At 44.2% G+C, this 12,503-nt stretch overlaps 1 protein-coding gene across 1 annotated transcript in view; it reads left to right on the top strand.

Annotated features, from left to right (window-relative positions):
* Window positions 1-12,503, top strand: part of LOC115503971 (protein sidekick-1-like) — a 351,671-nt gene that overhangs the window by 167,889 nt on the left and 171,279 nt on the right. Inside the window, exon 4 of the mRNA XM_030300558.1 lies at window positions 7,228-7,361. Within this exon, the coding sequence (XP_030156418.1) occupies window positions 7,228-7,361 (134 nt within the window). The remainder of the gene's footprint in view (window positions 1-7,227; window positions 7,362-12,503) is intronic.

The following is a 12,503-nucleotide window of genomic DNA, read 5'->3' as shown; positions in this document are numbered from 1 at the left end:
AGAGCTTTGGGTCGAAGGCCAGACACGTGGGTAGGAAACCGGTCCTTCCTTCCATGTCACCTCCAGGGGCAGCCCCCCCTGTTCCTGAGTGTTGCATATGTTTTTTTTCGTCGAGGACCTGGCCTGTCTTTCTAATGTGACATCTGCATTTTACTTCTTTTTTTTTTTTTTTTTAATTTTTTTTTTCAACGTTTATTTATTTTTGGGACAGGAGAGACAGAGCATGAACGGGGGAGGGGCAGAGAGAGAGGGAGACACAGAATCGGAAACAGGCTCCAGGCTCCGAGCCATCAGCCCAGAGCCCAACGCGGGCCCGAACCCACGGACCGCGAGATCGTGACCTGGCTGAAGTCGGACGCTTAACCGACTGCGCCACCCAGGCGCCCCTGCATTTTACTTCTTAAGGAGCTGTCACCAGGAAGATAGATGTCAGATCTCCACGTTTCTGGTGGCTTGGCTGACTCTTTGGCTCCTCCTCCTTTAACATTCTATACAATACGCACTGGGGACTTCATACGGCTGCCATTTTCTTCTTCTGTCTTTTGGATGTGTTGTTCCCTCCTTGTGTTCAGGGACCATATTCCCTGGTTACCTTCCCTGGACAGTGTCATTCACACAGCAGTCACTCCATACGGACTCATGGGGTGATTGGATTATCTCTTTCCTGGCCTGGGTTCTGGCACCAAGATGGAGTTGAAATCTTAAGCATGAAGAGAGAAAAATGAATACCTGTATGTTTTCTTCTTGTTATTCATTCAACATGTATGTGTTGATTACATCCTTTCAGTCAGGCTCTGCGCTTAAATACTGGGGGACAAGTGTGCATAACGCAGAACATGTGAGTGTTGAATATACCTCACATCCAAACAGTTTTAAGGTGGTAATCATCTCAGACATCCTATCCCGTAATGTACTCCCACTTGTATCTGTAATTAAGAGTGGACACTTCATATAGAATAGAAGAATTACGTTGAAGACTTTATATAAATTTACCTCTATTTCCCCATATACTTGCCCTTGTGAAACTACCTATACATGCTATAGAAAAGAGTCCCTCTGTGGACTAAATTGAAATGTTTGGCAAGGCGTGGACCACAGTGGTAACTAAGCTGGTGGAAAGTTGGCCCAGCTCCTCCCTGTCTCTTTCTTCCATCTCTCGTGGTCTTTCTCCTACCACAGGACAGTGTGTGTGTTACCGGACAGCCACCCCTCTCACATTTGATGGCTGCCTTTCTCCTTGGGGGCTGTGTTCCCGGTACAATGGTGCTGAATTGCCATCCCATGTACCCAGTGTTTTCCGCCATCTATCCTGAGTATTCTTGTCTTCTCAGCTCACCTCGTCCTTTCTGTTGGTTTGAAATTCTAAGAAACAGGCCTCCCACATTCTTCACTTGCTTTCAAAATGTTCTTCCTGCACCCACCGCAAACGGTCAGCAGCACGTGTTTACTTGGTGGCTAAATACACATGACGTTCCGGTGCCTTAACGTTTATTGAATATCCAGAGACTCATTATTGCCAAAACTACTCGAAAGCAATCTTAGTTCTTATAACTATACCAGTAATGGGAGTACATTAATTTTGAAGTTGTCTGCCTTGAAGTAGCTGTGAGGCTGTAAGGCTTGAGATGCAGGCTATACTCAGAACAATAAGCCTTAAACCGTTCCATTCAAAACTTAATTGTTTAATTAACACGGAGAACATTTTAGATGTTTGTGTTTTTAAGGACCTAAAAATAATGTCCTTCATTTCCTTGTGCTCTAAAGTTTTTAAAAAAATGTGCTTGAATATCAATACCAAGCTTAATCAAATGCTGCCTTACCATTTGTGATAGTAAAACCACAAACCCAAGTTATACTTTTATGTTTTATGGGCACAGTTCTTATTTTACTGAACCCTTCACTGAATTTTTATCATAATGTATAAATCAATGTATGTATTACCATCCAGTTTGTGTGAACGGTGTCAAGGATCAAAAAACTTACTGATAATCGAAGACCGTTTATCTTTTTTTGAAAGCCCGAGGATGGGTTGCATTGAAAGTTTTGAGGCACATCATGGAGATTTTTTTGGATGTCCCCCGGGACTGCCACTTTGGGCCCAGCCACTCTTAGGGGAAAGTTAATAAAGTGTTTCCTATTACTTCCTGTAGTTTGTAAAAACACTGAATCTAGGGGGCTCAGTCGGTTAAGCGTCTGAGTCCTAATTTCGGCTCAGGTCATGACCTCGTGGTTCGTGAGTTCAAGCCCCGCATCCAGCTCTGTGCTGACGGTGCAGAGCCTGCTTGGGATTCTCTGTCTCCCTCTCTCTCTCCACCCCTCCCTTGCTTGCTCTCTCTCAAAACTACATAAAGATTTTTTAATTAAGTTAAATTTTAAAAAGGAACACTGAATCTGAGCTCCTCGGGATATGGGCAGTGTGCACTTGGTTCAGCTTCGTATCTCCTCCACTCTGAGTTAGGCCTGGGGACTCCAGGCTGACTGAACAGTGGACACAGTTACTTACGTCTCTTCCCATGGCAGTCCGTGCGAACATCTGCCTTTCCATTCCTGCAGCTCCAAGGTGAGGCGCATGCTGGGCTGTTTTCTTCCACCACCAAGGGCACTTCTGTAATTAATGTATCTGTGCCACAGGTTGGAAAGCAGGTGTTCTTTATGGCGTCCAGAATGTGACGTCCTCGGACGTTGGCAGGTGTGGCAGGAAACTCACTTGTAGCTGTGCCCCCTGGTTGGCTCCCCACCCCCACCCCACACATCACATGCATAAGCCCTTGGGTCTAGGTGCCCAGCGGCGTTTTTTCCCTCAAGGGGGATTCTGATCAGTGCTGGCGGTCAGAGACCCCAAGGAACTCTCTGAGGTTTTAACTTTCCCGAAATAGAGAATTCTTATTTTGCTTACTGCCTCAAGAAAGTGTTGGGAGAATCAAGTGCAGAGTCAAAGGCACTTGGAACGTGCCCTTTAAAATGAGCTCTCTTGTGAATCATAGCGTCTCCTCCTTAGGGCAGCCCCACGACGAAGGACAGCTGATAGGTTTCTCTCTGAAAACTCCCTGTGCTTATAGTCAATAGCAGGTGACCCTTTAACTTGTCCTTCATGAGTCTGACACTCTTGTTTCCCAAGCTGTGGTGCATTTTACCCATACTGGATTACGTTTTTAAGTTAGTGTATTCTTATCTTTATCACTATCCCAAAGAATTAGAATTACAAGATTTCATTTTGAAATGTAGAATTAAAATGCGGAAGACTAAGGAAATAGTTTTATGTAAAACCATACATACGTTTATTTTAATAAAGTTAAAATAAAGGAAGAATCTCTCTGGCTTAATACTATAATTTTCCTGCAGAGTCAATGTAAGTTTTAAATTAGTACTTCGGAATTATGTGATAAAAAAGCCAAGTAGTCCATATTATGGGCAAAGTATTCAGTGCGTGCCCTTGCGTTCATTTTGAAAGTTGTTCTTCTGTAACAAAAGTGACTTATCCTGAAAAATTGGAAAAATATTTTAAAACACAGAAATCGAAAGAAAATAAGTTATAATCGTACCAGTCAACAGGAACTATTAACATTTTATGCCCTGAGGATGCCTTCTTCCCTTTTTGAACTCTAAAGGGACACTACCGTATATGCTGTGTCTGGATTCATGTGACTTCTGGTAACAGAAACCCTAACTTACACAAGTTCAAACGTGAACGAAGTACCTCATTCCCCGAAACAGCAAGCCCAGAGACGGGATGGGCTGCAGGATGTGGTTCATTGACTGGGGCAGCTGGCAAGGTGAAAGACCCCAGTTCTTTCTTTTTTCTCTCTCCTGCTGCCGACGTCATAAGCGTCACGCTAAGGTGGCTCTCTTCGTGGTCACCCCATTGCCGCTGCGAATATCTGGACAACACGCGTCCTTGCTCGCATCTAGTGGAGGGAGAAAAGCCCTGGTGCCCAGCCCTGGAAACCCTGTCCTTCCATCTGGTGAGAGGGGCCTAGAGGCAGCTGCCCCAGAGCAGGGACAGTCACCACATACATGCCAAAGCCACCCGGTTCAAGCCCGGTCTCCTTTGTCAGTCACTGGCAAGAGGGGTTGGATTACGATGATCAGCTTAGACTAGTTGGGGTCAATTCTGCAAACCGCTTTGCTGGTGTAAAATGCTGGAGGTGTGGAATCAATGTTGGAAGTCAACCCCCACCTCAGTAACCAGACGTTTTCACAGAATATTTTATGCACACATGTGAGAGTCATGTTGAAGGATCACTTAGCATACTTCCTCATCATTGCCTTCAGGTTGTTGACTAAGTTGCTCTGACTCTCAAAGTTCTGTCCCTCCTCCTGCTCTTATCTACGCACCGCCTTTCCCCTGCATTGCAAGGGCGGCTGCCTGCAGCTCAGAACAGCACATTTCCTGCCTGGCCTCCGGGAGGGGTGAGAGCTCCCCCCCAAGCAAGCTCCGCCTCCTTCAGCCGCTGGGCAGCTTGGGTCCAGGACCAGCCCCTGATGGTCTTGAGCGTGGCACCGGTACCTGTACTGGCCTCCGATGACCAAGAGACACGCCTGGTGCTGCGAATGGGCCGATTTGCCCACATGTGTGGTGCCCCACACAAGGTGTGGGCTCAGCAGAATCAAGGTCTGTTGGGGAAGAAGAATGAACGTGTGGTACCTGCTCCACTGTCTTTAAAAATTGCTCTTTTCAGAGGCGTCCGGGTGGCTCAGTCGTTTAAGCGTCTGACTTCGGCTCAGGTCATGATCTCACGGTTCATGGATTTGGGCCCTGCGTTGGGCTCTGTGCCGACAGCTCGGAGCCTGGAGCCTGCTTCGGATTCTGTGTCCCCGTCTCTCTTTTGCCGCTCCCCCACTCACACTGTCGCTCTCTCAAAAATAAACATTTAAAAAAATTTTTAAAAATTTCTCTTTTCGCCACCCTTGTAACAATTATCTGAATTATCTGAAATTAAGATAACTGTCTTTAGATAGTTTAATTTTCATTAAAAAAAATCAGTTTCTTCATTAGACATGCTCTGTTCAGAAAGAGTTGGAGAGGAAGAAAGAATAAAGTCCTCATTAATCTAATGTTCTCCAAAGCTTTGGCATTTTTGCGGTGTCTTTTTTGGCATAGACAAGTTTTTCCTCATAAGTTTTGACTTAAAATGGTCTAGAAATTAAAAACTAGAAGAAAAAATGGGCTTAAAGATACAAATTATCATAGATGTAAACTTTAATATTTTTGTTCTTTATGTACTTTTTTATTTTTAATAGCCTTGAGACAATGTCATAAATAATATAGAGAATTAATAGGCATTTTTGCAGAATAATTCTGAGAAATCATAGGCATATTTGAAATTACTATGGCAAAAATCAGATGTTAAGGAAAAAAGTTATGACATACTCAGTTTTTAAAGTTATACTATTAAGGTGTAACTTCAGGTGTAATAAATATTCATATTTAATTTTAGGTGCTGGTGTGACGTGCACTAAAATAAAATGGAACAATTTCAGTGGTTCTATAAAGGAATCTATAAAGGAGTCATAAATAATTATAGTAAAGCTTCTTTGAGGTATTTTTATGGGAATAAAAATTGAAAACTTGTTAATAGGGAAATTTTTGTGAGAAAGAGGTGAGTTAGTCTTAGAGACCTCCAGCTGCAATATATCGTATGGGAACCCTGAATAAGCAATTAACTTCTCAAGATAATCTTGTATAATGTATAAAAGTTGAGAGTTTTTGAAAAAGCTTTCCAGAAGGTAGCAGGAAGGAAAAAATTATTATTATAGTAAAATTCCCCGTGACAGATCACCCAGTTTCTGTGTTTTTTCTGTTACCAGAATGGAGACCTTATCTGGATTTGGAAGGGCTACGACTGCCTAGGATTAAAATGAACAAATAGGGGCGCCTGGGTGGCTCAGGTGGTTGAGCGTCCGACTCTTGATTTTGGCTCAGGTCGTGATCCCAGGGTCGTGGGATCGAGCCCCACGTTGAGCTTCACATTGAGCGTAGGGCCTGCTCTGCCTCTTGCCCCTGTTCGCGTGCTTGCTCGCTTGCTTGCTCGCTTGCTCTGTTTCTCTCTAAAATAGATAAATGGATTAATTAATCAAGATAAAATAAAATGAACAAATAAACGTATTTCCTGTAGAATGACAACTTGTGTGCAGCCGTGGGATTCACTTCAGGTCCCAAGGTGCTCCCAGCATTGGGAACTAAGAGCCCTTTGGTGCTCAGAATGTGTCTTACTCTCAGTGGGAGGCCGCCCTTTGTATTTTGTGTTTTGTAGCAAAATCTACAAACGCTAGCAAGAGCAGAGGATACCAGGACAGCTTATTTTAATTAAAAGCTGCTTGGATTTATGGAAGTTGTGTCTTTGTTGTTCTTCTTCCTCTTCTTTTGAATAACCTGGTGAGTCTGGGTGTGATCTGGTTGGCAGAGCATCTGTTCATACGTGGGAAGATCGTGTTCTCCCTCTGGTATTGTTACCTTGCTAGGTTACCTTGAACGAGCAACTTAACCACCCTGTTCCTCAGTTTTCTCATTTCTGAAGAGAGGGTGGCTGGTCAAATGTGTCTCCCAGGTTCTTTCCTGCAGCAGAATTGGGCTCTACGGGAAGTCTCCGTGAGGAGGGGTCAGACTGTGAAATGGGCGGGGCGGGGAGATGGCTGGGGTGAAGGACGAGCAGGCCTGGCATCAGCAGTTATGGGGGAATCCAGTTGAAAGGGCCAGCACCATGCCCACTGGCGACTTTTCTTCTACCCGCCAGTTGAGAAATAGAGGTACAGAAACTCTAATGAGGTTCCTTGGGAGGCGGAGAAAACCGCAGCAAATTCATTTGCCCCCCGGTCTAGGTTTTGGGCAGTTCCGCCTTCCGTCTGAGAGTTTATTTGTAGTTTGTGGCCATGGTGTGATCTCACGGCCCTGCCTGAAAGAAAAAGACCAGCCCTTCTGGGATTTCTTGAACTTGTTACAAGTTCCCAGGGGAAGCTCTGAGTTTTTAACTAACCCTGGATATGTGAGTGCCTCACAACCGAGGGTCAGTAGGAAGCAGAGGGCTCAAAGCCTCCCTACTGGAGTGTGGACGAGGCCAGAGGAGGCTCAGCCACCGCCATGTGCCTCAGCTCGGCCTGTGTGTTTTTGTCCTTCGAGATCTTTTTAAAGCCCTGGACACGCCTCTCTCGTTGGCCTGATAAACTAATTTGCCTTACGAACAAGAAGCGCTGTGGAGTGGCTCTGACGCTGTCTCTTGTCTGACACAGAGCCATCACACTGGAAAATCAACTGGTGATCCTTGCAGCGACAGCGGGTGATGCCAGGGTTTACTACGCGCAGGCCGTCAACGAACGCAACGGAGACAGCAAGACCAGCCCGCTCGTTCACCTGAGCGTAGCAGGTAAGTTGTGAGACGCCACATGATAATTCTGAAAGCAATAAAGTCTTGATTTAATTAATGCATGTCTCACGGGGCCCTTTGCAATCAATCTTCTGTCTCTAGGATGGTGGCCATGGTTCAATATTGATCCACTGTCAATAGTTGCTTTCTTTGAAGCTGTACGCGTAAAATGTGAACACAACAGGTGATGCCCACTGCAAGGTCTTATTCGTTTTGGGGGTTTCAAAAATCGTTTTTAACGTGTATTGTTTTAACAACAAATCTTGGTTTATAAGGAATTCCATCAATGAACCTTATTTGAGACTAGATTAGGCACAGGTTATGTTAATTTAAAAATAAAATCCTTGAGAAAACATAAATATTGTGTTCAAATTAGCAGTGTTTCTTAATCATAATGAGCTGACCATTTTTTCTACCTGATTTAACGGAATTGTGAAGAGAACACGTACAATTACCGTTACACCTGCAGTTTATTTACAGAAATGTTAGTCTGAGGAAACTTAGTTTAAACACTTGGCCTTTGAAGAGGTCTCTAGGAATTCTCCCAGAGTTGATTGCTGGAGAAGGGGAAAATGACCAGAAGCAAAAACTCTGACCTAAAAGATTAAAGCGTGCGTCTCACGGGGCCCGTCGCCAGGCGTTTGCAGCATGAAGCTTCATGGGATGAAATGAGGTGATTTTGTGTTGAGAAAATACAGGTGGGAAATAGTTGTAGACTTCAGAATTCCGTGATCACATCAGACAAGAGTGAAGTAAGTGATTTTGTCTGTATGGTAGCAGACGTCACCTTTTTGAGAAACGTCTCTGAGCAGTGGCTTCTCCCTCGGGTTTGAAAAGTTTCCTTTCATTCATGGGTTGGGATCATAGCGTTTGCTGCTTGTGCTCCCTGAGGGATACGATTGCACGAAGCCAAGTAGGGCTGGCCGAGGGAATGTCTGTAGCAAACATGGGGTAGGAGACCCCGGGGTTACCTGGTCGGCTTCTACGTCCCCTCACGTTCCTGGTAAGTGCCCCCAAGTGGCCATTATCCTGCCATCAGCCCCTTTGTTCCTGGGAATTGAAACCTGATCTCCAGATTATAGACTGGGCACAGACTGGGCTGTCTCCATGGCCTTTTTAAGGCTTTGGAGAGTTATGTGCATCGACTAGGTGTGGTGTTTCACAAAATATAGGCCAGGAGGTACTGATATTTAAAGGACCAGAGTGGAATAAATATGACTTCTCAAGAATTTTTTTCAGTATCGATAACAACAGATGGAAGTCACATTATTAAATAGATTGATTGCTTTAGTGTTTTCCAAGTTTTACAATTACAGCCATTTCTTCTATTTAGAAAATAGATTTATCACTCAATTGTGATATACCTACCAGGATAATAATTGGTCAAACTGGTAAAATTCTAGGTCAGAAACAAGGAAATTGGCCTCAGTCTGTTGGAAGAGAGAAAAAAATTCCACAAATATTCTGGTTAATGTAATGCTAACATCAAAGAGTTATGAAATAGTCTGAACCCATGGTGTTCTACATTGCCTATTGTAGAAAGGCCAGTAGGAAACAAAAATAAAACAGTGATTTGCAAGTTGCCATACTAATGGATACCGTAGCGTTAGGTAATTGGGATATGTAAATGCTTTTTCAGTAATTTCAGTTTCTACTCCAACCCAGAAGTGTATTGGGAGTAGCTCATAAATATTATAATTAACTGCCTTGCATTTTGCTCCTTGTGTATTTTTATCTTTTCATTGGCACCGGGGTAAAATGTGTAGAAGGTGGGTTATAAAGAGGTTGTGATACGGACGGACTTGTTTTAAAATCTCAGGAGGAAAAGCTGCCTACTGTTTCCTTATATAGTCCTTTGCTTTTTATTGGGTCCAAGTAAAATGTGAAGAATGAGAAGTTGAGGAACCGGCCTTATTTGATTCTTAGGATAACATTCTGTGACATATTGGATTTAGCTGAAAGTTAAATGGCACTCAATTATGCGCTTTCTCACTAAAAATCCTATTTTGAAACCTCTAAAGATCAGGAAATTGATAAATCTGCAGAAACCCCAGAACTGTGTGTTTACATGTCGCTTCCTTCCGGAAACAGTGGCAGAACCTATAGTTCAGGACTCCCTGCAGCACCGGGGGAGGCTGCTTGGGGATGAGGTGTCCTCAGCACACTTACACATCTTTTGTTTCTTTCTTTTTTTTTTTTTTTTCTGATGGAGCCTTTGTAAAACACCAAACAAGATTGATGAAATTTTTTTTCAAAACTTGCCAGCCAGCATTTCTGAAGAATCCAAAGATGCTACAGCCCAATTATCATTTAACGAAGATAAATTTTTCTTCGGCATCAGGAGAGTAAAATAAAGAATGTTTCTGTAGTGAATACGACTGAGGTTGATAGGGGTAACTGGAGATTAAGTTCCTGGTGCCTTGTACTGTAGCTGATTTGAAATTGGAGAGTGCCCGGAGGCCCCACCTCTCGTTTCCTATCGTAAGAATAAGCTGTCCCTCCTGAGGACAGCCCGTGTCAGGTGGGAGAGCACAGGGGGGCCGCCTTGCCTTCAAACATCTAAATGAGTGATGCCCTAACACCCAGCCCCCCACAGGGAGAATGATGTATCTTCCCCAACAACTGTGGACGTGAGGAGTTCAAAACCTCGCCACCGTTTCGGTTGCCAAAACGCTTTACCTACACTGGAAGCGTATGGGAAGCAGAAGATAAAGAGGGTTTTAAATAGAAATAAATAAATGTTTACAAAAGCGTGACAATTAGCGGGGAAATGCAGTCCCATAATGGTGCCGCCTGCTGTTGGTGCATGGTTGGTGGCTGGCGTTCTCATCTCTTCACGTTTCTCCCCCTTTTGTCTGGCCAAGAAGATAAATCGTAGCATGTGCTGCACAGATACCTCCTGTCCTGAAGGAGAGGCCATCTCTGAACTCTCCGTTCTCCTCCCCCGTGAAAGCTTGCTGCCATCTCAGGGGTGGATTTGCTTTGAAGTTGTGATGTGACGTGAAGCCAGCAGATGTCAAGGACATAGGTGGGACCGTTGAAGCGCCCTGCATGAATTTTCATCGCTGGCTCCCGCAGTTCAGGTGCACGCCAGAAAAAGAATGGGCTGAACTCACCCGAGAGTAGACGTTTCTATTCTGAGGTCAGACCCAGGCAAGCTTTTATAAACCTGTCGACCTGCTTTTGGTTTTTGCTTTGAAGATTTTACATTGAGTTAACTTTTGTGGATCAGATCTTCTGAACTGAATGATATGTGAATAAGAGCTTCTCCTTAAAATCAGAGAAAAGGGTAGAGTCAGGAGATGAGAGGAATTCCGCACGATGATCAATCCATCATTGTGTGACGGCCGCCTGCACACCTCGACACATCATCACTTCTGACCCGATGCGCAGGACGCCAGGCGTAATGAGAGTCTCTGCCGGGAGGAGGCTTAGGGGGAGAGAGACACGGCCGCCTGCCTCCTTCCCGTGTTTTCACGTCTTTCATTTCAATGCCTGTTCTTCAAACAAAGTCCTCAGCTAGCACATCATTTTAGCTGATCCTCCTTCGGGCTGACAAACCATGGCTTTTCATTCTGAAGACCACTTAACATTCCTTTGTCCTCTATAATGCTAATTTGACTGCAGACCTCATATAGGCTTAGTAGTTGAGACCGGATTCCTGAGAATAATGTCCAGGAACAGTCAAACAGTCGTCTGAGAGAACTGCCCGGTAAAACCTGACTTTTGTGTGCCCAGATAAGATTCTCTCTTGTTTTCTTTGTGCCTGAAAATTTCAGGGAGAGAGGGGGCAAGGCATGAGCCTGTCAAGTGTGCCCTGACGTGGGTTGGATTCCCAAAGCAATAGTAGCAGTTTGAAATATTACTGGAAACCTGTCTAGAGACTGTGGCCCTCCCACAAATGATCAATTTAGAAGCCTGCTACAGCTTTACACATTGTAGGGACCTTTACTGCCAGAACTTTGAGAAACACATATAGCAAGTGTGTGCTTTATGGTAGAGTGATGAGTTAATCATTTAGGACGGATTGAGCCTTCTAAGTGGGGTGTGTAGTGAGACGTGCTCTGGCCCGGGGATCCTGGGGCTGGGCGTGAGCAGAACTGAGTGTAGGCTGTGGTCTCTAAAGCGTGTTTGTAGGCACTCCATCAGGAAATAAGCCTTGAGCCTTCACGCTAACATATGCACACTCAGTTGTTTATAGATTATAAGCATAAGAGATACAAAAGAGATAAGTGGTATCTTTAGTGTCTCGCTAATCTTGAACATCTTATTAATCTTAAAAATAAGACAAGTAGTTATTTTACCGGTAGAAGTGAGTTTATTCAGGAATAACAGAACATTGCAATTCAGGACAAGCAAACCATGGCAAAACCATAGGCAAATCCAAGAAACAAAGGAGAGGAACGTTGTTTTATGGAGAAGAAGGAGGAAGTTGTATGTGGTGGGGGCGGGGATTGAACAAACATCCATTGGGGAAAAACAAGGGTTCATGGTGGTGACAGTCCCCGATTGGCTGAGTTGTAGGGTGGTTGATTTTGTTTAGGGCACGCATTGCATTATCTTGGCCTGCCGGGCCCTGTAGCTGAGGTTTCTTTCCTGTTGATTGTTCTTCTCTTGGGTCTGTAATAGACATTTCTTCCTGTGAGAGACATCGAGGGATGTCACTCCAGCCTCCCGTTCTAGCCCCCGAGCCGACTTCAGTGAGGTTCCCCTTCATTAACTTTTAGATTCATTCCATCTTTAGTTCATGTCTCATGGCACAATAGACACTTCTTGAGTGGAAATCCATATTTTACGTTGTCTTCCTGCTGTTTAGTTTTTTAGACAAATTCTTGGAACCTCTGTTTAAGGAGGACTATGTATCCAGTATCATTGCCGATGCAGAGCCGCTGTTCGTCGTCCTCTTCTGTGCTGCCTGTGGAGTGACTCCAATCCGTGCCTCTTGCCAGGAACGCTTGTGTCTGGTTATCTATTCTGTGACAGTTAGTTTAGTTAAAACCAAATATAGCTGGTCCTTGAAGAACATGAGTTTGAACTGCATGGGTCCACTTACATGCACGTTTTTTTCCCAATAAACTCAGTACGGCTCTGTAAATGTATTTTCTCTTCCTTATGATTTTCTTAATGATGTTTTTTCTCTAG

This window comes from Lynx canadensis, chromosome E3 (genome assembly GCF_007474595.2).
Source record: "Lynx canadensis isolate LIC74 chromosome E3, mLynCan4.pri.v2, whole genome shotgun sequence".
Lineage (NCBI taxonomy): Eukaryota > Metazoa > Chordata > Mammalia > Carnivora > Felidae > Lynx > Lynx canadensis.
This window is presented reverse-complemented; position numbering and strand designations above follow the sequence as displayed.